Source organism: Heteronotia binoei, chromosome 5, assembly GCF_032191835.1.
Source record: "Heteronotia binoei isolate CCM8104 ecotype False Entrance Well chromosome 5, APGP_CSIRO_Hbin_v1, whole genome shotgun sequence".
Taxonomy (NCBI): Eukaryota; Metazoa; Chordata; class Lepidosauria; order Squamata; family Gekkonidae; genus Heteronotia; species Heteronotia binoei.
Window position 1 is genome coordinate 4,035,792 of NC_083227.1, and position 24,748 is coordinate 4,060,539.

Here is a 24,748-nt window from a genome sequence, read left to right on the forward strand (position 1 = left end):
CCACATAGAGTTAAAAATGAAAACTTGAACAAAATTGTCAGGAATCAAGGCAAACCTAAGAGAAAGAAAGGTGGGGGTACGGTTGAGAAACATGATGGAAGAAAGCAGAAGGTACATTTTCCAAAGCACAGGATAATGAAGGCAAGGAAATCCATTCAGTGTGGAAAGTATTTCAGAAATACATCACAGCTCCTTGTACAACAAACAACACAGAGAGAGAAGAAACCTTCTGAAGTCTCAGAAATGAGTAATAAATTCAGTCAGAGTAGAATCTTTCAGTTGCACCAAAAAAAACACAGAGGAGAGAGAACTTTTACGTGCCCAGGGAGTGGAAAGAGATTAAGTAAGAGTGTCAGTCTTCAACATCATCAGAAAACCCACACAGGGGAAAAACCTTATGAATGCTCAGATTGTGGGAAAAGATTCAGTTGGAGTGGCAGTTTTCAAATGCATCAGAGAACCCACACAGGGGAGAAACCTTTTGAATGCTCAGAGTGCAGAAAGAGATTCAGTTGGCGTTGCAGTCTTCAACGTCATCAGAGAACCCACACAGGGGAGAAACCTTTTGAATGCTCAGAGTGTGGAAAGAGATTCAGTCGGAGTGCCAGACTTCAAAGTCATCAAGGAACCCATACAGGGGAGAAACCTTTTGAATGCCCAGAGTGTGGAAAGAGATTCAGTCAGAGTGCCAGTCTTCAAAGTCATCAGAGAACCCATACAGGGGACAAATCTTTTGAATGCTCAGAGTGTGGAAAGAGATTCAGTTGGAGTAGCCATCTTCGAGATCATCAGAGAACTCATACAGGGGAGAAACCTTTTGAATGCTCAGAGTGTGGGAAGAGATTCAGTCGAAGTAGTCATCTTCAAGATCATCAGAGAACCCACACAGGGGAGAAACCTTTTGAATGCTCAGAGTGTCGAAAGAGTTTCAGTCTGAGCGGCAGTCTTCAAAGTCATCAGAGAATCCACACCGGGGGGAAACCTTTTGAATGCTCAGAGTGTGGGAACAGATTCAGTTTCAGTAGCAATCTTCAAAAGCATCAAAGAACCCACACAGGGAAGAAACCTTTTGAATGCTCAGAGTGTGGAAAGAGATTCAGTCAGAGCGGCAATCTTCAACATCATCAGAGAACCCACACAGGGGAGAAATCTTATGAATGCTCAGAGTGTGGAAAGAGATTCAGTACGTGTAACTATCTTCAATATCATCAGAGAACTCACACAGGGGAGAAACCTTTTGAATGCTCAGAGTGTGGGAAAAGTTTCCGTTGGAGTGGCAGTCTTCGAATGCATCAGAGAACTCACACAGGGGAGAAACCTTTTGAATGCACAGATTGTGGAAAGAGATTTCGTTGGAGTGTCAGTCTTCAGAGTCATCAGAGAACCCACACAGGGGAGAAACCTTTTGAATGCTCAGAGTGTGGAAAGAGATTCAGTCACAGTGGAAGTCTTCAACATCATCAGAGAACCCACACAGGGGAGAAATCTTATGAATGCTCAGAGTGTGGAAAGAGATTCAGTATGCGTAGCCATCTTCAAGATCATCAGAGAACTCACACAGGGGAGAAACCTTTTGAATGCTCAGAGTGTGGAAAGAGATTTAGTCAGAGGGGCAGTCTTCAACATCATCAGAGAACCCACACAGGGGAGAAACCTTTTGAATGCTCAGAATGTGGAAAGAGATTCGGTCAGAGTAGCAGTCTTCAAAATCATCAGAGAACCCATACAGGGGAGAAACCTTTTGTATGCTCAGAGTGTGGAAAGAGATTCAGTTGCAGTGGCAATCTTCAAAAGCATCAGAGAACCCGCAAAGGGGAGAAATCTTTTGAATGCTCAGAGTGTGGAAAGGTATTCAGGTGCAGTGGTAGTCTTCAACATCATAAGAGAACCCACATGGGGAGAAACCTTTTGAGTGTTCAGAGCGTGAAAAGAGATTCAGTGAGAGGAGGAATCTTTCATGATGAAGCAACAGCATCCCAATGAATGAAAGCACTCCTCCCCTTGAACTTGCTGATAAGCTGTTTTCCCATCAGACTCCATTATTGTAGTGTCAGCTCTCATCCCGGAGGGTCCTGTGAGGGTAAGGGGAGGAGGTGATGGGAGGACAGAGTAATGAATTGGAGAATCCAAAAACGAGAAACCTTTTGAGTGATTTCAGGTTTTCACGGCTGGTAACATCATTAGGGTTTGTAAAATCTTTCGGGATCAAGTGCCGTGTTCTACTGGAGAAAGTTTTCCTTCCAGACGTTTCATTCTCAGCTGCGGAGAACATCCTCAGTGGCGTTGCAGCTGGAGCAGGCACTCTGACCTTCTTGGCTGCTGTGCATTGAGTGGGGCCAGGGCTGCTGGAGAGCTGCTATTTCTAGGCTGGAGGGGGTGTGATGAAAGGGCAATTGGTTTGTGGATGTGCCCATTGTTTGGTGGGGCTTCCTGGAAGGGTAGTGATAAGGAAACTTTCTCCTTCATCTGAATTCAGTCCATCCTCGTATCCAGTTCACCGTGGAGAAAGAAAACAATGGTCAACTTGCCTTTCTTGACGTCCTCATTACCAGGAAAGATGACGGAAAACTCGGCCACACTGTATTCAGGAAACCCACACACACCGATCACTATCTAAATAAGAATTCCAATAATCATCCTCGCCAAAAACGTACAGTTGTAAAAACCCTCATTCACCGTGCATCACGCATCTGTGAACCAAAACAACTCCAACAGGAACTACACCACCTCAAACAGTCACTGCAGGCCAGTGGATACTCCCAACAAGAAATTAGAAGAGCCCTCCATCCCAGGAGACCATCCACACCAAATCCCGAGCCACATACAAATGTGGGTACAGCCTTCCTGCCTTACATAAAATCTGTCACCGACCGCATTGGCAAAATTCTCAAACGCCATAATGTTGACACAGTCTTCAAGCCCACACAACAGATCCGCCACATGCTGCGCTCGGCCAAAGATATGAGAGATCCACTTTCAACCCCTGGAGTCTACAAAATACCCTGCTCCTGTGGTGCAGTCTACATTGGCACTACCCAACGCAGTATCAACACCCGTCTCACCGAACACAAGAGACACTGTCGCTTGTTTCAGCCAGAAAAATCAGCTGTAGCTGAACATGCACTTCAAGAAGGAGACCACATCATCCACTTTGAAAGAACTGCTTTCTACGGTCTCACATTATCATACCCGCCTGAACAGAGAAGCTATTGAGATTTACAAACACCAATTTTAACAGAAAGGAAGAAGGCATTTTCATCCACCAATCTTGGTACCCAGCTCTGCAAAACACCCTACAGACCATAAATTGCAGAAAGTCTCAGAACAACCAGCAAATTCCACAGAACAATCAGCACAGTCAACAACCATCTTCCATATCTTCAAACCCCTTCCAACCCTCCCAGCAATTAACACAGAACAATGGTCACATTCAAAAGCCAGTTTCCTTATCACTACCCTTCCAGGAAGCTCCACCAAACAATGGGCACATCCACAAACCAATTGCCCTTTCATCACACCCCCTCCAGCCTAGAAATAGCAGCTCTCCAGCAGCCCTGGCCCCACTCAATGCACAGCAGCCAAGAAGGTCAGAGTGCCTGCTCCAGCTGCAACGCCACTGAGGATGTTCTCCGCAGCTGAGAACGAAACGTCTGGAAGGAAAACTTTCTCCAGTAGAACATGGCACTTGATCCCGAAAGATTCTACAAACCCTAATAAAACCTTTTGAGTGCTTAGAGTGTGAGAGGAGATTCAGTTAGAGTGGCACTCTTCAACTGCATCAAAGAACCCACACATGAGGAGGAAACGTTTCAGTGTGCAGATTATGAAAAGTGATTCAGACAGAGTGACAATTTTCAAAAGCATATATGAATTCATATATTGGAGAAACCTTTTGAATTTGGAAAGAGATTCTGTTGCAGAAGCACTCTTTGACGGCAACTGAGAACCCACATAGGGAAGACACAATTTTAATGTTGGACGAGTCGTCGTTTGAGCAGATTTGTGACCGCCTAGTCCTACTACCACCAATCACGTAGGTGAGTTACTATAGTAAGACGCAATCCAACAACACTCTGTGTATTTAACTATATACAGGTTTATTAGTGTAAAACAGCTTTTATTATTCAGCAACATTAATCAGTTATCATCCAAAAATAAACATCAAAAGGGGGGCGGGGTGTCGCTTCACTATGGCGGCGTGTTTTAGAGAGGCTCCAACAACTCTCCCGTAAATACCTGCTATAGCGCGAAGCGATCACTTACAAACGGCGAAAAAAGTATGAGAAGAAAATTGAGATCTTCTTCCAAGTTAACTGCTAAATCATCAGAGCCGGTAAGACTTTTTTTTCACCAAGAGAAACAGTTCATTGCTTGGGCCCCAGCAACTCTAACTAAGGCAATATGGCACCCAGCAGCAGTTCCCCCCGCCCTAACTCAAATGGTAATAATGCTGATTTGGCGCCCTTAACAAAACAGGAGCTTTTAAATTCGAGAGAAGATCTGTGCAACTTTTTCACCACTTCTATGTCTAAATTAATTAAATTAAATTGTCTCCAGTCAATATAAAACTTGATGCTCTAACAGCGGAGCTCAAAGAAACGTCTAAAACAGCAGAAAATGCTGCGGAGTTGGCTTTCACCTTACAAGATGGAGTGAAGGCACTTCAACGCTCAGAACAACACCTAACAGAACGTATAAATCAAATAGAAGCCAGACGGAGATCATGTCATTTTAAAATTCGTGGGCTTGATGAAGGGGCAGAGGAAAGTGCCTCGACTTTTATTTTTGCAAAAAACTGGCTCGAAAAAACTTTTCCCGCCCGTGGAGACATAGCGATGTCAGTTATAAATGCTTTCAGAGTGGGATCTATGGCGTCTGCACGTAGGGGGTGACCTAGAGGCATCTTAGTGCAGCTCATCTCATCATCACGAGACGCCATTATGAGGGAGGCAAAACGACGGGAGATTTCCTTTGATGGGAAGCGTGTGTTATTGCTGCTGGATTTATCCGCAGAAACCCTGTCTAAACATCGTCGGCTAAACTTGGTTTCCAGCAATCTCTTTGAAAATAAAATCAAATTCTGATGGAACCCCGTCTCTGACATCATTGCATATAAAAACAGATCTATTTTTCAAGCCTCAGACGGTCTAACTGGCAAAGTGCTGAATGTGAAAGTTACTCAGGAGGAAGAAAAGATTCTCATGGAAATGGCAGCACCTAACGACCCTTAAGAATATACCAGTGTGCAAGAAGATTTTCGCTGTTAAGACTCATTTTGTTCTTGCTTATTGATCAGTACATTTTGATGGATGGAGAAGTATTTGTTTTTTTCATATTAAATAGCCTGTTAATGTTTTGCTTAGGGTAGGAGAGTTCAACATAGACGCATAGAGTTCAATGGTCTGTTTGGCTGTATGTTGGCGTGATTGTTAATGTGGTAAAGTACTTTAGTTGTAAGGGAGTGCATGAGCGTTTAATCACATATTAATTCTAAATAATGGCATGAGTGAGTGTAAGGTTGTTTAGGAGATTGAATGATGTGTGGAAGTATAAGAGGTTAAGGTATAAATAATAATTCCCAATATAAATTCATTTTAAGTAATGCACTTAGATAAAAAATGAACTTCAGCTTAGTTGTAATATAGTTATAAATTAATTATCAGTATGATGTGCATGTATTAGTTGTTTGTGTTGTGTGGTGTGTGTGTTTTTGATTATAATGTATGAATGCTGCTACACATAGTTTAACATGATTGTCAAAATGAATTTATATGTTAGTAATTATATGAGGGAATTGTATGTCAACATGAATTTTAATTTTATTTGTTGTTATAGTATACCAGATGTTAAGAACCACTAAATAGCAAACTTATACATGGACTAAAGTTTACATAAGTCCTTATAAGCTTTAATATGTTTTATTCAAATTGAGTTCATGTGTTTTTTCCCTTACAAAAAAGATTGTAAAATACAAGAATAAGTTTCTTTATTAGTAGTATTATTATTTCTCTCTTTTGAGGTGCAGTTGGATAAATGCATTGATACTGGCATGTACATTAGGATTTTTTTCATTCCTACTATTATTATTTGGTGGTATTTAAAGCAATGAATTTTTAGTCATCATACCTCATGAGAAAAGTTCATAATGTAATGGTAGTCATCTCAACTCCACCTTAGTCTTAGATACCTGTGCCATTACTGTTTTTTATATTTCTCTCTACGCTAACCTCTATAGTTCCATATCAGTGCAGCAATATCAGACTGGACAAATGTAAGTGTATGTGCTACAGTACACTATTTTGGACTAGTTAACAAATATGTGCACGTTATTTTAATATTGCTTATATCTTTGGTAAAGTTGTTCAGACCATAATATACTTGGTTATAAAGCTCAAGACTTTGCAAACTTATACCTTCAGGTGCTTCTAAAACCTTTAATACACTTTAAATTTGTTTTAGGCTTCAAATATTAACCAAAGGGAGAGATGGTTTCTCAGCAACAGTTCAGTAGTTTCCCCCCAAGTTGGTTACTATAAAGGTTTCAAAGTAGGGATCATTTTCTTGGCATCCCTTTATACAGACTTGTTTTAAGGTTTGAAACTTATCCTCTGTTTAAGGGGATTGTATTGAGTGTTTAATAAATTTTTGTTCTGTTAAAAAAAAACCATCAAAAATATTGCATCACATTTCTCATCTCCCTCCCCCCCTTTCTGTGACTTCCCCAGTTCATTCTACTTAAAGTATAACAAAAGGTAATATTAACCTTTTAAGAACCTATTTAAAAAGTATAACTATAATAAAATACAAATAAGAACAAGGTTACTTATTACTATTATTATCTATCTTGATTAATAGTCCATTTATAATATTATTATACTTATTTCTTAGTGTTATCTATCTTAATTATAGTCCATTAAACCCAGTCCTTATATGCAAAGACACTATATATTTCCATAATTCCGTTTTACTAAAAGAATAATAATTTGATAACACTTTACATTAAAAAAAGAAATTAACCATTATTAAAAATCACCAAATGTCCTTTCACCTTCCACTGTTTTTCAACTTACTTTTGAAATTTCTCCCATTCCTTGTTATACTTATTTATGTCAAGTTCTTTTAATGTTTGAGTAAGCTTGTCCATTTCGCTCCAATGCATAATTTTCATAATCCAGTCCCATTTTTCTGGTAGTTTATTTTGCTTCCACAACTGCGCATATAATGTCCATGCAGCTGAAAGCATGTACCAAAGTAATGTTCTATCTTGTTTCGGAAAATTTTCCATTTGTAATCCCAACAAAAACATTTCTGGTGCCTTCTTTATACTGTATACCCAAAATCTTTGAAATTTCTTGCTGATTTGCCAAAATTGTATAGCCTTTTCACAAGTTCACCACATGTGATAGAGAGATCCTTCATGCTTTTTACATTTCCAACATCGAAGTGATGTCTGTTTATTTATTTTTGAAAGTTTCTTAGGAGTCATATATCATCTGTATAACATTTTAAAACAATTTTCTTTAATATTATTGCATGTCGATATCTTCATAGAGTTCTTCCATAAATATTCCCATTGTTCCATCTGAATGTCTTTATTTATGTTAATTGCCCATTTTATCATTTAAGATTTAATCACTTCTTCCTCTGTAGACCACTTCAATAGTAATTTATATACTCTTGAAATCATTTTTTCATTATCGTCAAACAGCATTCTTTCCAGTTCAGTTTGATCCTGTCTTATTCCTTCATTTCTAATATCCTGTTCAAGCAGACTTTTAATTTGTTGCAATTGAAACCAATTATACTTATAATCCAATTCTTCCACTGATTTTAGTTCCACCTTGCCGCCTTGTATTTTTAACAATTGTTTATGTTATCCATTTTTCTTTCTTAGTATGAGAATATAACTTTATTACTTCTGTCGGCACAATCCAAAGCGGTTTCCTCTCATCACCATATTTTTTTATATTTCAGCCAAGTTTTTAACAAATTACATAATGATGTGAGAAAAAACCATCCATCTTACTTTTCCCATAGCACAGATATGCATGCCAACCAAAAATATTTTCATGACCTTCTAATGTTAATAGATTTCTATTTAATGACATTATCCATTCCTTTATCCACACCAAACAAACTGCATCATGGTATAGTTTTAAATCTGGCACTTGAAAGCCTTCCCTTTCTTTTACATCAATCAAGATCTTCATTTTAATTCTTGGTTTCTTGCCAGCCCATATGAATTCTGAAAGTTTCCTCTGCCATTTATTAAATTGTTTCTCTTCTTTCACTATTGGAATTGTTTGGAACAAGAACATAATTTTTGGTAGAACATTCACCTTAATTGCCGATATTCTACCCAGTATAGATAGGTTCAGTCTGTTCCATTTTAATAAATCTCCATCAATTTTCTGCCAAAGTTTTTCATAATTATTTTTATATAAGTCAATATTTTTTGATGTAATTTCTATTTCTAAGTACTTTACTTTAGAAACCACTTCACATTTTGTTAGGCTTTGTAGTTCTTGTCGGTGCGGACGCTAGCAGAGGGAGCGATGTGATGAGCCCGACACAGAGCTCCAGGAAAGAAATCAGCCAGACACCTGCAGCTAGTGCCAAAGTAGTGTATTTACAGAATATACAATACGTGCTCCCTAGTGCAGTCCAATATATTGATCACAGGAACAGAATGCTCCGCCAGCAAGTCAATTCTCAGAAAGAGACCTGTGCATTACACACACAGTTCATTTATAGTTCAGTCAGCCAATCCTGGCAGTGCATTGTCATGCTGACTCAGCAGGTTCCTTCTCTTGTCCTCAGCCGGCTCAAACCAGCCTGTTGATAAGGTCACTGTGACCTAGCATGCCGGCTAGATTACCAGCTGTCATTACAGAACTGTCAAAGCTGGGTTAAGATAGATTCTTTCACCAACAGTTCTGCCTGTTTGCTCTTTGACATATTTTTGCACAATTTTTTTTACTTTTCTTTGTTCACATAAAAACCTGCCAATTCACCATATTTTTTAATTTTTTGAAGCAGCAACAGTGTAACTTGAGTTGGGTTTTCGTTTATAAACATTGCCTCATCTGCAAATGCTCTATATTTATAAGAAAAACCTTTCAATTTCAAACCTTCTCTCTCCTTATCTTCTTGGATTTGCATAAGCAATATCTCTAAAGTCATTCTAAATATCAGTGGGGATAGAGGGCACCCCTGTCTTGTTCCTTTACTAATTACCATTTTATCTGTCAGATCTGCATTGATGCAAAGTCTTGTATGTTGATCAGTATATATTGCTTTTACCAGTCTCTCAAAGTCTTCACCCAATCGCAATTTCTCCATTACTGCAAACATAAATTCCCAATTCCAAAAGCTTTCTCTGCATCTGCGAAAAACAAAGCTACTTCTTTTTCTGGATGTTTCTCATAGTATTCAATTATATCAATTACTGTTCTGATATTGTCTCTGATCTGCCTTCTAGGAAGAAACCCTGCTTGTTCTTCTTTAATAAAATTATTCAAATGCTGCTTCAGGCGTTCTGCTAATATACTAGCATATATTTTGTAGTCATTATTAAGTAATGAAATTGGTCTATAATTTTTTACATTTGTGCTATCTCTGTCTTCTTTTGGTATTAATGAGATTACTGCTTCCTTCCAGGTATTAGGTATTTTCCCATCAGCTCTTATAATATTCATCAATTTCTGAAGCTTTGGAGGTAGGGTCTCCTTAAAAACTTTATAATACTTTGCTGTAAATCCATCTGGACCAGGAGCTTTCCCCAATTTCATTGCATTAATTGCCACCCGATTAATCTGACGTGTGGACAGCTAGCCATCTTGTGGATATTATGATTACAGTTTTTAGCACCCATTTTATACATTTTATCTATTCTAAATAATTTATTATGCAATTGATATATTTAAAATTGTTTACATTGTTTTACATGAATCATGGGATCTCCATGTCTGTTAGCCGCCCTGAGCCCGCCTCGGCGGGGGAGGGCGGGATATAAAAATAAAATTATTATTATTATTTCTTCCTTTTCAATTGGATCATTTAAAATTTTCTTCTTATTATCAGTTAAGGGTTTTATTTTCTGTAAAAATGCTTCTATTCTTTCTTTATCCACCACATGGCTTTTAAACAATTTTGCATAATATTTGTAAAATTCTCTTTTAATTCCTTCCTGATCCACAATTTCTTTATCTCCCAAAATAATTTTATTGATAGTTTTATTTTCCCTTTTACTTTTCATTTGCCAGGCCAAGTATTTTCCTGGTTTATTAGTACTCTCAAAGGATTTTTGTTAAAGCCTTTTTAAGTTCTATTCCACTTCTTTTTTTAAACAAATATCTTAATTGTCCTTGTAGAATTGTAATTTCCTTTGAGATTTTCTTTTTCCCTGGCCTCTTTTTAAGTTCCTTCTCTTTATTTTGTAGATCCATTATTTGTTTTTCTTTAGCCTTTTTTATCCTTATTATTCAGTGTAATTAAAATGCCTCTCATTACTGCTTTATATGCATCCCACGTTGTTTGATATTGGACAGCAACATTTTCATTTAGTTGGAAGAAAGCTTTGGTCTCTTTTTCCAGAGACTCTACTACCTCTTTTTTGTGCAGCAAATCTTCATTTATCCGCCATCTCGAAGTCTTTTTAGCATGTTTTGCAAACCACATTATTGGATTGTGATCTGCACCTATTTTTGGAAGAATCTCTATTTTTTTGTTGTCAATCCCAAATTTTTTGCAATCCATAACATATCAATCCTTGAGAAAGAGTTATGTCTTGCTGAAAAGAACATATAGTCTCGCACTGTAGGGTTCATCTCTCCAAATATCCATGCAATTTTCTTGTTTAACTAATTCAAAAAAAAAGCTTTTGGTAATTTCCCTTCCTTATTATTTTCCCCAGATCTGTCCAAAATATTCTCAACCGTTCCATTGAAGTCTCCTATTATCGTAATTTGCTCATATGTCACTTGGTCAAGCTGTTGCATAATATCCTTAAAGAAAGAGTCTTTAGCTCAATTAGGAGCATATAATCCCAGTAAAAAAGTTACTTTTAGAGGAAAGTTTTGAGCCCAGGGCCATCTTTAAAATCCAACCAAGTTTAATTCTGGGTAGAATCTTCTGTGTGCACGCACACTTCTTCAGATACAGGGAAGCAGAACTACTTCAACCATTGCATATAGCTAGAAGTGGGAGTTGGTAACCAGGAAGGGCTAGTTAGAGTCAAGAAGGTGCGTGAAGTAACTGGTTATCAGTATAGCTGAGATTGCGTTAAAGCACATCATAAGGCCTAAAGCAACAGGAGGAGATGATTTTTCCACCTGAGAAATTGAAAGGCACAACTCTTGGAAAGGACATGAGGTCTTCCGGTTCCAAGATTTTTGCATCCCTCACAGACGATGCTGCCACCAGAAAGCTGACCCCCTGCCCCCTTCTCAAAGCCTCCTTCGGAACTAGGCTTCCCAATCCCCAGGTCCCAGTGGGGGATCCCCTGGTTTTACAGGCTTCCCCCCTCCCCCAGCCAGCTGGCCGGCGGGGGAAACTCCACCCCCACAGCCATTATGCACCTCCAGGAACGATTCCCATAGGGAATGATGGGGAATTGATCCGCAGGTGTCGGGGGCTCTGGGGGGGCTGTTTTTTGAGGTAGAGGCGCCAAATTTTCAGTATAGCATCTAGTGCCTCTCCCCAAAATACCTCCCAAGTTTCAAAAGGATTGGACCAGGGGGTCCAATTTTATGAGCCCCAAAAGAAGATGCCCCTATCCATTATTTTCTATGGAAGGAAGGCATTCTAAAAGGTGTGCTGTCCCTTTAAATGTGATGGCCAGAACTCCCTTGGAGTTAAATTATGCTTGTCACAGCCTTGCTCCTGGCTCCACCCCCAATGTCTCCTGGCTCCACCCCCAAAGTCCCCAGATATTTCTTGAATTGGACTTGGCAACCCTATTCGGAACTATGTAATGACAGAACAGGCCCAGCGCCCTGGGCAAAGATGCCTCCCCTTCTCAGCCATTCCAGTTTATATCATTCTGGGCAGGAGCTTTCCTGCATCCACAGCTGTACCCAGAATCCAACTGGGCTGGTCTTCAAGGTGCAGCTGGACTTTTGGTTCTGCTGCTGCTCCGGCCCAACCGTGCATCGAATGGCGTTGCTCTCTCAGCCGAATCTACCGCAGGGCTTCATTCCTTGGCCCGCATCATTGCCTGCCCCCCCCCAACCCCACTGTGTTCTCTGAGCTCTGTTGACCCCCGCCCACAAGTAAAGGGGGGGCCTGCCCCTGGGGGAAGATGGGGGAGTTTGCATTCCTCCTCCTTTGCTGTGGGGGGGGGGGGAGAGGGAAAGGAAGCCCAGCCTGGCTTGGGGGAGGGAGTCCTGTCCGCCCCCCCCCCTTTTTTGCTGGCGCTTCCTTGCATGTGGGCTGGGGTTGTGCCTTGGAGTTATATGAACCTATGAAGCTGCCTTCTGCTGAATCAGACCCCCCCTCGATCCACCCAACTCAGTCTGGTCTACTCAGACCGGCAGCAGCTCTCCAGGGTCTCAAGCTGAGGTCTTTCACGCCTACTTGCCTGGACCCTTTTTAGTTGGATTGAACCTGGGACCTTCTGATTACCAAACAGATGCTCCACCACTGAGCCACCATCCCTCCCCGAGAGAGGGGGGGGCTCTGGGAAAGGCAGAGGGTGGCTGGCGGGGGTGGGGGAGGATTGGGGGAGCTGCTCTGGGGTTTCTACCAATATTTGAGGCAGGATTGCAAGTCTTTTCGAATAACAAGGCTTATTTCCAGAGACCACAGAGATCAGCTCCCCTGTACGAAAGGGTGAATGCAGAGGGCAGCGGGGAAGGGGGGGGGGCTCTGTGGAATCAAAGCCAAAGGGCCCCCCCCACCATCTCCAAACATTCCAAACCTGCAGTTGGCAACCCTTGCAGAGGGAGGAGGTCTTCAGAAAGGCCCTGAGAACAGGTGCAGGTGAACAGTTCAGGTTTGTGAACTCCCTGGAGGAAGGTCTGAGTTCTCCTTCGGCCCAGCCTTCCCTCTGGGACTGGTCTACCTTGCAGGGTGGGTGGGTGGTGTAGAGAAGGGGGAAGGGCACAGTGGAGCTCCTGGAAGACGGCGGGGGGGGGGGGGCGGAGTGGAAAGGGCTGACTCTGAGTTGGGGAATTTCCGAGGGTGGCAGGGTCCTGCAGGAAATATAATGCCCTAGAGACACCTCCCCCCCCCCCCTCTAAAACAGCCATTTCCTGCAAGGGAGCTGATCTCTGTAGCCTGGAGATAAATTGCAATCTGGAGAGATCTCCAGGCCCCACCGGGAGGTTGGCCAGCCTAGCAGAGACCCTGCGGGAGGAGAACCCCCCTTCCTCCAGCCTGGGGTCCCTGGGCAGGGATAATAGGGAAGGGGTCTTAACCTTCACCCCCCCCCCCCACCAACTCTGCACCAAGGCCTGCCTGACCCCAAAGTGGCCGTCAGCATCTCCCTGGACATGCAAAGAAAGGCCAGGAGGCCCCACCAGGTTTCCTCTTCAGGGGAGCAACAGAAATGCTCAATGGTCTGTTGAAAGAAGAGCCTGATCTCGCCCCCCCCCCCCTCCTTGAGTTTTAGGGTCCTTATTCTAGGAGAGGGAAGACTGTGGCGGGGGGGGGGGACCCAGCTGCAACCCCCTTTTTCTGAGCTGGCTGAACTGCGCGGGAGGAGCGCAGCCCCCTGCAGCAGAGTTACTCCCGAGCAGCCCCATTGAGCAGCACAAGGCGTGGCTGGCAGCAGCCCGGCTGAAGCTCCTCCAGGACACGTTTCTCCTTCCTTTGCAGCACGGAAAGGGTTAAAACCGCCGCGCTTCTTGCTAGAGAGGCCGAGCAAGGAGGTGGGGGCAGGAGAGGAAAAGCGCTTTTCCTGGGGAGGGGTTTGCTCTTGCAGAACTAAGGAGAACTGGGGTGGGGCTTGCAGAGAAGCTGCAGCAGGAGGGAAAAGGCCTGCAGCAGCCGGATCCCGGGAAAGTTTACTTGCAAGTAAGTCTTGGAGGAGGAGGAGGAGAAGGGGGGGGGGGGAGGGAATTAAACTTTTAGGTTCTGGAGGGGAGGAAGGCGGGGATCATGCCAAACCGTGGCTGTCCTGGTCAGCCGGCTCCCTCCTGTGCAACCATTTTCTCCCCGGGAACTCATCTCTGTCTGCTGGAGGTGGGTTCTAATTCTGGGAGAACTTCAGGCCCCACCTGGAGGATACACACGGAAACAGCTGAAGCCACCGCAATCAACTACTGTGAATGCATCACCAACACATTTTGCTGCAGTTCCAAATAGTATTTCTTATGTTCAGTGATCAATAAATCGGTCCCCATCTCTTTCATGCTTATATCCGTTGCACAGTTCCCAATATAATATACAGTGCCCGAAATGTCTCCTAAAGTGCAAATATCTTCTCAGCCTCTCACAACAGCAAGCAAAAAGTTCTTGGGCTGATCCAGTGTTTCTTGAATAAAGTGCTTGCAAAAAGTATTGTCAGTTTCACGTGTGGATTTCAGCGCAAAGTGGGGGCCTTCTGAGGATGGCCTGGATCAATCTCTCATGACTTACTTTGGAACTGTAGTAAACTTTCTTGCTTATTTATCCAAGGTAGTCGATTGATTATTTTGGCTTCAGCCCCCTAGAGGTTGGTTACTCTGTTAGGCAGCAGTTTTGTTCAGCTTTGTAAGCGGAGTTTGTCAGGGATAAGCGATAATCAGTGTAAGAAAAGTTAACTGTATGAAACTGATATTTTCTTGCTGCAAACCAACAACCCAATCAGGCCTTTTGGGAAGTGGGGTGAGTTAAAAAAGGGGTGTGGGCTGGGGGAAGGGAAGTCCAGCCTGCAGCGGAATCCTCTGCAGCCCCATCCTAAGCCCCTGATGTGGGGCTAGTGTAGGGCTGCGGCTGCCAGTCAGTGCCCAAGGCCCCCCAGCAGAGGAGAGGATAATTTTAAATGCCTCCGTTGCCAAGGTGAAGAGTGCCTAGCAACCCCATTGGTGCTCATGCAAACACCACCCACTCCCACCCATCAGAGCATTAGGCGACTCCCTTTACAGGCACAGAGGGGTGGAGCTTGCTGATGTGGCCACGCCCCCAATTGATACAAGGCCTGGAGGAACAAAGGCCACACAAGAATCCATCACTGTGAGAATCATGGCATGTAAATACACCAGAGGACTCCACGGATCTGGGTTCTACTCCCCACCTGCATCAGTGTTCTGCTAAGTGGGCACCCAGGGAGAGAACACGCCTGCTCCAAACACATCGCTCCTGCCCCATCCCTCCATGGCTCACTTGGCAGAGGCAGATGTGACAGGATGCCAGATTCCCCCTCCTGCACTGGGGTTGGGGTGGGAGGATGGGCATCCTTTTGCCAGGCGAGAGAGGCACAGACCCCCAGGCAGCACAACAGGGAGGAACACCAGAGCACAGTCCCAGGAGAGGGATGGGGTTTCAGATCTCGTTAAGGGAGATGCCAACAAGACTATGAAGCCTGCCTTTGGGGGGCCCAGTAAGGAATCCCAGATGGGATCACATGTATGAATCATTCATGCTGATTGGCTTCTCGCAATGGCAGGTATTTTGGCTGACCCTCCCGCCAACTACCATCTCTATCACTGAGATAATTAGTAGCCATGCAAAGGTCTTCAGAGTCTTGGCATAGGCTTTATTCCAAATAGTCTGGACTCTGGAAAATGGCCCTTTCAGGGTGAGTGGGAATACGGGGCCGGGAGAGAACTGTGATAATTCTCTGGATGAAGGACTTCTGTTTTATTTCCCGCTTCTCTTGGGGAATGGAGGTTGTATTTATATGTGCATCTATGTGTCTGCAGGTTTGTGTGTGTGTATGTATCTTCCTTTTGACACACTCCTGTCTGTCTCTCTCCATCCCCTCAGGGAGAAGCCTCCCTTCATACCAAGTGAAAAAAGGCAGCTTTTCAGAGACGGAGGTGGCTCAAAAGAAGGTGAAGGAGATGGAAGAGCAAGACCCAGAAGGACCTGGGGCTGGCAAGAGAGCAAGGAAGAGTCCCCATCCCATCTCATCTGGAAGTGGTGCTGAATTCTGGGAAAGAGCTGTGCCAGAGGTCTTGTCTAAAGAAACCACGACCTCAGATGTACTCTGCCAACACTTCCGGCAGTTCCACTACCATGAGGCCGATGGGCCCCGAGAGGTTTGCAGCCAGCTCCATGGACTTTGCATCCAGTGGCTGAAGCCGGAGAGGCACACCAAGAAGCAGATCGTGGACCTGGTGATCCTGGAGCAGTTCCTGACTCTCCTGCCCCAGGAAATGCAGGGCTGGGTCAGAGGATGTGGGCCAGAGACCAGTTCCCAGGCAGTGGCCCTGGCCGAAGGTTTCCTCCTGAGTCAGGAAGAGAAGAAGAGGCAGGCAACACAGGTGAGGTGATTCTCTCTGTATGTCTAATTCAAGCAACTAAATCTGACCTTATCTTAAAAGTTTCCTTGCCAGATAATTGCCCAGAGCTTCTTCTGCTAGAGAATTTCTGACCCCTGCAGGTACCTCACCAGCTCTGCTGAGAGAAGGGTGCAGAATCTGGGAGTGGGGCAGGATCCCTTCCTTGGTCTCATTCCATTCCATCTCTTACCCCTCTCCCTGGGTGCTGTTTCAGATGCGAGGAGCACCTTTGGAGATGGAAGCTGCAATCCCCGAGGCAGAAGGAGCTTCCTTGGAGCAGGGGCAGAGGGGGCAGGCGGTGGAGCGTGCCCAAGATGCCCTCTCCTGTGGTAAGGACTCCTTGTGCCTGGGTGCAGTTGGGGCAGCCCGTGAATGTGGTGGGTAGAGAGTTCAGGTCAGAGGGGCGGGGGGGATACGTATTTCTACAGACAACACAGGGTTAATTGGTGGCACTCAATGTCCACAAATTGTTGTGCCTCTAAAAGATTAGAAAAATTCCTGGTGGTCACTGCCTCTCATTATATTAAAAAAAAATGCACATCTCACCTTCCTTCCATCAGAGTCTCAACTTGCCAAGGTGGGGCGGGGGGTAGATCAGCCTCAGCAGAGCTCTTCAGCCTGGTGAATAAAGGGAACCTCCACCTTCTAGGGCAGCCAAACTCTGAAAACGTGTCCCTGGGGGCAAATACTAATGGGGAACTGTGGCTTCTGTGCTTGTGCTTGAAGGGTCACCTGGGGGGCTGCTGTGGGCAGCAGGGGGTGGAGGAGGGATGGCAGGCGATGGCCCAGCACTGCCAGGAACTTTGGGGAGGGTCTTGGGGTGGGACTTGGGACAGATGTGATATCTTCTTGAAGTTGCATCTGGCTGAAAATCTGGTTGTGAACTTAGCATGCCCAGAGACACTCTGAAAACTAATTCTTATTACCTTCAACTCTCCAGAACTGCTTGATTCACATCTGGTACATTGTGATGGTGAAGTTTCATGCTATGGCATTTCCACCAACCCCTTTCCCTCTCCATAGAGCAGAGGTGGCCAATGGTAGCTCTCCAGATGTTTTTTTGCCTACAACTCCCATCAGCCCCAGCCAGCATGGCCAATAGCTGGGGCTGATGGGGGAAAAACATCTGGAGAGCTACCGTTGGCCACCCCTGCCATAGAGGAAACCCAAGTCTCACAGAATTCTGAAAAATGTGGTGCCCAAAACAGAACACAATACTCCAGGTGAGGTCTTACCAGAGTAGAGTAAAGCGATACCACCACTTCACGTGATCTGGACATGATACTTCTGCTGATACAGCCCAAAATTGCATTTGCCTTTTTAGCCGCCGCATCACACTGTTGACTCATGTTCAGCATATGGTCCAGCATATCATCCACCTCACTGCTCCAAAGTGCCTAATAGAGAAAGGAAGAGAGCATCCTTCTCTTGAGTGTCTGAACAGATTAAAGGAAGGACAGGTTCTCAGAGCCACGAAAGATGTTATAAATATCCATACGCCCCTTGGCAGAAAAAAGGTTCCCCAGGTTTTGTTTTTTTAAGACATGTTTTATTACTTTCTATACCGGTAAAACTAAGCATTCGTCTAAGCACATCCTCTACGCCAGGGGTGGGGAACCTCCGTCCCAAGGGCCGTATACGGCCCTTGAGGTCACTTAGTGTGGCCCTCGGGGATTGCTGGGCCAAACCGAGCCATGTGGCAGCCTCCCTGGGGCCTGGCTGGCCAGCCAGAATTGCTGCAGGGCCTGGAAAAGTTATTGTCACAGTTCAGTTTGCACTTGATTATCCCAGATGGTGTGGCCTAATATGCTGAGTGTGTGACTTAATATGCTAATATTAGGGAATATGGTCTAATATGCTACTGAGTTCCTACAAAAAAGCCCTGTACCTATGGATTTGCCTAGGGCGGTGGGCCTGGTGTGTGTGTGCGCCAGATTAGGCTCTCTCCATATGACTTCAAATTGAAAAACAATTATTTGCATTAATTTTGCTGGCCTGAATCATTCTCCCTTGGCGGAGCACTGTTTTTTAAGTTGATAATTTTTTATGGCCCACGAAGGATGTTATAAATATCCATATGGCCCTTTGCAGAAAAAAGGTTCCCCAGGTTTTGTTTTTTTAAGACATGTGTATAATGTTTGTTCATGTCCTGCGCCGCTCAAAGTTCTGACATATAACCTATTTGGCTCTTATCTTTAGCGAGTTTGGCCACCTTTGACCTAAGCAGTTAAAGTGGCAGTTCCAAACAACAACAGAATCGGAAAAAGACTCTTGAGTTGTGCCTATGAAACAACGGAACAGAGATTATTTTTCCACCTGTGAAACTGAAATGCACAATTCTTGCAAAGGAAACAAACACACAGGCAGGCACATAAGAATGTAAAAATTAAAAAAAAGGGTGGGGGTTTGAATAAGCCTGTCCTTAGGCCAAAGCCACAATATCCTCCCCACAAGACCCCCCATTTTCCCTCCAGGATGCTCCAGTCTACTGTGGTCTCCTCCTCCCAAGGGACAAACCCCCTCCTCTTTCTACAGAAGGTCTCCCCCACCAGCAATCCCATGTCAGAGAGTGCAGCCAATGCCGTTGTTCTTCCATACATATTTCCTCCCCCCCCCCCCCGTTGCAAATGCATCTATGGGAGGGGTTTATTTATTTATTTCTTTGTTTGAGTTTTAGCCCGCACTTCCCGTCTTCATAGAGCAGGGGTGGCCAACGGTAGCTCTCCAGATGTTTTTTGCCTACAGCTCCCATCAGCCCCAGCCAGCATGGCCAATAGCTGGGGCTGATGGGAGCTGTAGGCAAAAAACATCTGGAGAGCTACCGTTGGCCACCCCTGCCACAGAGGAAACCCAAGTCTCACAGAAGTCTGAAATATTCTGGCAGCATTTATAATCCCTGAGGCTCAGAGGTCCCTGGTGCTTCTCTTCTGCCTCTCCCAGAATGTAATAAAAAGTATTTTAAAAATCTGTTGAACATATATAGGGTAAGGTTTCACAACCCCAGAAAGGAGGAGCAACAAGCAAACACTTTTCCTTCCTCCCTTGTCTCAGGAACAGGCAGTGAAGCAACGCTGTTGAGCCTTTGTCTTTTCAGAGGGGTGGAAACGGCTGCTGCACCTGCAATCCAGGTAGGAGAGATCGTGGGGGGGAAGGTGGATAGCCAGAATCCCTCCTATTTTCTCAGAGGAGTTTTTGCTCCTGTTTCTACAAGGAGTCTGTGTGAGAGATCCCTTCAATAATGTTCCATGTACCCATCCCAAGCCTTACTTTCCATACCTTCCCAGACGACTCCCTTCCAGTGTGCAAACTCTGGCTGGCGTAATCTCTGAGGAGGAGGGAATCTTCTTGTTCTTCCAGGGTCCCTTTTCCTTGGAGGAGGTGTCCGTCTCTTTCACGGAGGCAGAGTGGGCCCTGCTGGATCCGGGACAAAGAACTCTGTACAGGGAAGTCATGCTGGAGAACTATGAGAATGTGGCCTCTCTGGGTAAGGATCTTTCATGGGTGCCGTTCCGTTGTGATGAGGAATGAATCCAAATACTGAATAGCACTGCATCATTCTGAGGCACGTCCTACCACTAGGGGAGGGGCTGTGGCTCCCTGGCAGAGGACCTGTGTGGAATGAAAAGATCTCCAGTTCAACCGGCAGCATCTCCAGAGAAAAGGATCATGTAGGAGGTGAAATGAAAGACTCTGCCTGAGACTCTGGAGAGCTGATGCTGGACTGAGCAGATGATACTGACTCCAAGGGATCAAGGGTCTGATTCAGGATAAGGAAACTTCACGTATTCCTAGAATTGGAACTGACCTCTGGGGTCATCTGGGGGAGCGGGCAGAGATGCCCGTATGCAGCATGCAGCAACGCAAGGTGAAAGAACTGCCAACAGCATCCTTAAATTCGGTCATGCAAAAGGGGCTCTTGATGTTCCAGCCACCCAAAAGGTATTTCAAGTGAAGGCAGTTGCAGAAAGGCTCTGTGGCGCTCTGATCGGCCGTTCCTCTTCCAGCTCTGCTGCTCTTCAGAGGGTTCAGACCAAATTCCTTAGAGCGAACTTCAGGTCCCCAGATGTGACCCGAATGTACTGACATGACTAGAAACTAGCACTTTGAAAAAGGCTGGAATGGAACTTTCAACCTGAGGGACTAGTCCGGGGTGGCCAAACCGTGGCTTTTTCACACAGATCGTGTGGCTCCCAAAGCTCCCACTGCCCTGTCAGCCAGCTTGGAGGAGGCAGTTTTCTTTAAATCACTTTTCTAAGCAAAGCCAGCTGGGAGCTTGTAGAATGCAGTAAAGGTTGATTTCTTTTTACCTCTCTCTTCCTCCTCCCTCCCCATCTATTTTCCTTCCTTCCTTCCTTCCTTCCTTCCTTCCTTCCTTCCTTCCTTCCTTCCTTCCTTCCTTCCTTCCTTATTTATTTATTTATTTCTCGAATTTATATCCTGCCCTCCCTGCCGAAGCAGGCTCAGGACCTCTTCCTTCCCTTCCTCCCTCCCTTCCTCAACCCTCCCTCACTCCCTCCGTCCATCACTCCCTCCCTCCCTTCCTCCTATCCTTCCTTTCATCGCTTCCTTCCTCCCTTCTTTCTTTTCCTCCCTTCCTTCCCTCCCTCCCTTCCTTCCACCATCCATCCCTCCCACCCTTCCTCCCTCCCTCCCTCCTTTCCTTCCTTCCTTCCTTCCTTCCTTCCTTCCTTCCTTCCTTCCTTCCTTCCTCCCTCCCTCCCTCCCTCCCTCCCTTATTTATTTATTTATTTCTCGAATTTATATCCTGCCCTCCCTGCCAAAGCAGGCTCAGGGCCTCTTCCTTCCCTTCCCTTCCTCCCTCCCTTCCTCAACCCTCCCTCACTCCCTCCGTCCATCACTCCCTCCCTCCCTTCCTCCTATCCTTCCTTTCATCGTTTCCTTCCTCCCTTCTTTCTTTTCCTCCCTCCCTTCCTTCCCTCCCTTCCACCATCCCTCCCTCCCACCCTTCCTCCCTCCCTCCTTTCCTTCCTTCCTTCCTTCCTTCCTTCCTTCCTTCCTTCCTCCCATCCATCCATCCTTCCTTTCATCGCTTTCTCCCTCCCTCCTTTCCTTCATCCCTTCTTTCTTTTCCTGCCTCCCTCCCTTCCTTTCTCCCCTCCCTTCGTCTTTTCCTTTCTCCCTTCCTCCCTCCCTTCCTTCCTCCCTCCCTTCATCTTTTCCTTTCTCCCTTCCTCCCTCCCTCCCTTCCTTCCTTCCTTCCTTCCTTCCTTCCTTCCTTCCTTCCTTCCTTCCTTCCTTCCTTCCTTCCTTCCTTCCTTCCTTCCTTCCTCTCTCCCTCCCTCCCTTCATTCCACCCATCCTTCCTTCCTTTCATCGCTTTCTCCCTCCCTTCCTTCATCCCTTCTTTCTTTTCCTGCCTCCCTCCCTTCCTCCCTCCCTTTCTTCTCTCAAACATCTGACATTCATTTCTTGCAACTCTCAAAACCCTAAAGTTTATTCCATGTGGCTTTTACATTAAGCAAGTTTGGCAACCGCTGGACTAATTCATTTGCTATTATCCGATACTTTTCAAGCTAAATGGTTGAAATCGGTGCATAACAAATCAGTTACTTGGATTTCTCCCTCCCCAGGTGATTCTAGCCATGACCTGGGCTCAGGCCAAGGTAGTTCTTAAACTGAGGATATAGAGAGACAAGCAGATCTTCATAGAATTCCAAATGCAGAGTGCCCAGTCAAACTGGATATGGTTCAGTCTGAATAGCATATCGAACACACCTTGATGTAAAGAAAAACCAGAAAAGCCTTCACAGTGGCTAGATGTGAGTCTCTCCTCTCTGCGGTGCTTGAGGGCAAATTCAGAAGAGATCCTTTTGCACAGAGACTTTGTGAATGTGAGTCTGGGGAGACAGAAAATATTGAGCATCTGATGCTGAGATGTAAGTGGTATCATGAGGTTCGAATTAGATTAATTCAGCCTCTTATAAAAGAGATGCCTGGGCAGACAGATGGGAGGGGGACGTATTTTTAAATATTAATTATTCTTGGGGAAAGGTGGATGTGTGGTTCAGATCAGCCAAACTTTCCTCCTATAGTCATATAGATGCTGTTAGATCTTACTCCCTTTCCAAGTGCTAACAGTTTCTCTCTCTCTATCCCAGCAGAAGATGAGCAGAGGAATGTGGAGGGTGAGGAACTTCATCAGAAAATGCCACATAGAGTTAAAAAGGAAAACTTGAACAAAATTGTCAGGAATCAAGGCAAACCTAAGAGAAAGAAAGGTGGTGGTATGGTTGAGAAGCATGATGGAAGAAAGCAGAATGTGCATTTTCCAAAGCACAGGATAATGAAGGCAAGGAAATCCATTCAATGTGGAAAGTATTTCAGAAATACATCACAGCTCCTTGTACACCAAACAATACAGAGAGAGAAGAAACCTTCTGAATTCTCAGAAATGAGTAATAAATTCAGTCAGAGTAGAATCTTTCAGCTGCACCAAAAAAGCCACAGGAGAAAGAGAACTTTTACGTGCCCAGAGAGTGAAAAGAGATTAATTAAGAGTGGCAGTCTTCAACATCATCAGAGAACCCACACAGGGGAGAAACCTTTTGAATGCTCAGAGTGTGGAAAGAGATTCAGTCAGAGTGCCTATCTTCAACATCATCAGAGAACCCACACAGGTGAGAAACCTTTTGAATGCTCAGAGTGTGGAAAGAGATTCAGTCAAAGTGCCTATCTTCAGCTTCATCAGAGAACCCACACAGGGGAGAAACCTTTTGAATGCTCAGAGTGTGGAAAGAGATTCAGTCAAAGTGCCTATCTTCAACATCATCAGAGAACCCACACAGGGGAGAAACCTTTTGAATGCTCAGAGTGTGGAAAGAGATTCAGTCAGAGTGCCTATCTTCAGCTTCATCAGAGAACCCACACAGGGGAGAAACCTTTTGAATGCTCAGAGTGTGGAAAGAGATTCAGTCAGAGTGGCCATCTTCAACGTCATCAGAGAACCCACACAGGGGAGAAACCTTTTGAATGCTCAGAGTGTGGGAAGAGATTCAGTTTCAGAAGCAATCTTCAACAGCATCGAAGAACCCACACAGGGGAGAAACCTTTTGAATGCTCAGAGTGTGGAAAGAGATTCAGTCAGAGTGGCCATCTTCAACATCATAAGAAAACCCACACAGGGGATAAACCTTTTGAATGCTCAGAGTGTGGAAAGAGATTCAGTCGGAGTGACCATCTTCAATGTCATCAGAGAACCCACACAGGGGAGAAACCTTTTGAATGCTCAGAGTGTGGAAAGAGATTCAGTCGGAGTAGCCGTCTTCAATGTCATCAGAGAACCCACACAGGGGAGAAACCTTTTGAATGCTCAGAGTGTGGAAAGAGATTCGCTCAGAGTTGCAGTCTTCAAAGTCATCAGAGAACCCACACAGGGGAGAAACCTTTTGAGTGCTCAGAGTGTGGAAAGAGATTTACTCGGAGTGGCAGTCTTCAAAGCCATCAGAGAACCCACACAGGGGAGAAACCTTTTGAGTGCTCAAAGTGTGGAAAGAGATTCAGTCGGCGTGGCCATCTTCAACGTCATCAGAGAACCCACAGAGTGGAGAAACCTTTTGAGTGCTCAGAGTGTGGAAAGAGATTCAATGAGAGGAGGAATCTTCAACAGCATCAGAGAATACACAGAAAGGAGAATCTTTAGAATTCTCAATGTCCATCCCAGTGAATGAGAGCACTCCCCCCACTTTGAACTTGCTGATAAGCCGTTTGTCTATCACCCTCCATTACTGCAATGGCAGCTCTCAACCTGTAGGTTCCAATGAGGGTAGGGGAGCAGGCAATGGGAGAACAGTCATGCATTGGAGAATCCAAACAGGAGAAACATTTCAGTGCCTAGAGTGTGAGAGAAGATTCAGTTAGAGTGGCACTCTTCAACTGCATCGAAGAACCCACACATGGGGGAGGAAACTTTTGAGTGTGCAGATTATGAAAAGCGATTCAGTCAGCATGACAATTTTCAAAAGCATATATGAACTCAGAGAAGGGAGAAACCTTCTGAATTTGGAAGGAGAGTCTGTTGCAGAAGCACTCTTCGATGGCAACTGAGAACCCGCACAGGGAAGACAAAATTTTAATGTTGTGCTCTTTGAAAGTGATTCAGTCAAAGAAGTTTTCTTCTGCTGTGTCAAGGAACCCACACAAGGGGGATCATCCCATGCAACCTCTTAGCCTGTAAAAAGAGCTTTCCTCCTAATTCATATCTAAATGACAACCACAGACCACAAAAAGTATTGAAAAGATGTCAATTGCTGTAAAAGGCTGAAATCCACAAAAGAAATCTTATTCTAATCAGAAAGAAACGT

At 44.7% G+C, this 24,748-nt stretch overlaps 2 protein-coding genes across 2 annotated transcripts in view; both read left to right on the top strand.

Annotated features, from left to right (window-relative positions):
* LOC132571572 (zinc finger protein 709-like) overlaps positions 1 to 24,748 on the top strand; it is a 172,672-nt gene that overhangs the window by 109,842 nt on the left and 38,082 nt on the right. The window lies entirely within an intron of this gene.
* Positions 401 to 24,087, top strand: LOC132570890 (zinc finger protein 850-like). Its single transcript, XM_060237528.1, has 2 exons — positions 401 to 1,864; positions 22,922 to 24,087. The coding sequence occupies exons 1-2, from the start codon at positions 448 to 450 to the stop codon at positions 24,085 to 24,087; spliced, it is 2,583 nt and encodes an 860-aa protein (XP_060093511.1). The 5' UTR covers positions 401 to 447.

What these genes read in the sequence shown, in the direction of transcription:
- LOC132570890 (XM_060237528.1), top strand. Translation starts at nt 448, where the DNA reads ATGCATCAGAGAACCCACACAGGGGAGAAACCTTTTGAATGCTCAGAG. An exon ending in AAAGGTATTCAGGTGCAGTG is followed by an intron (nt 1,865 to 22,921) that starts GTAGTCTTCAAC and finishes TTACGTGCCCAG; the next exon opens with AGAGTGAAAAGAGATTAATT.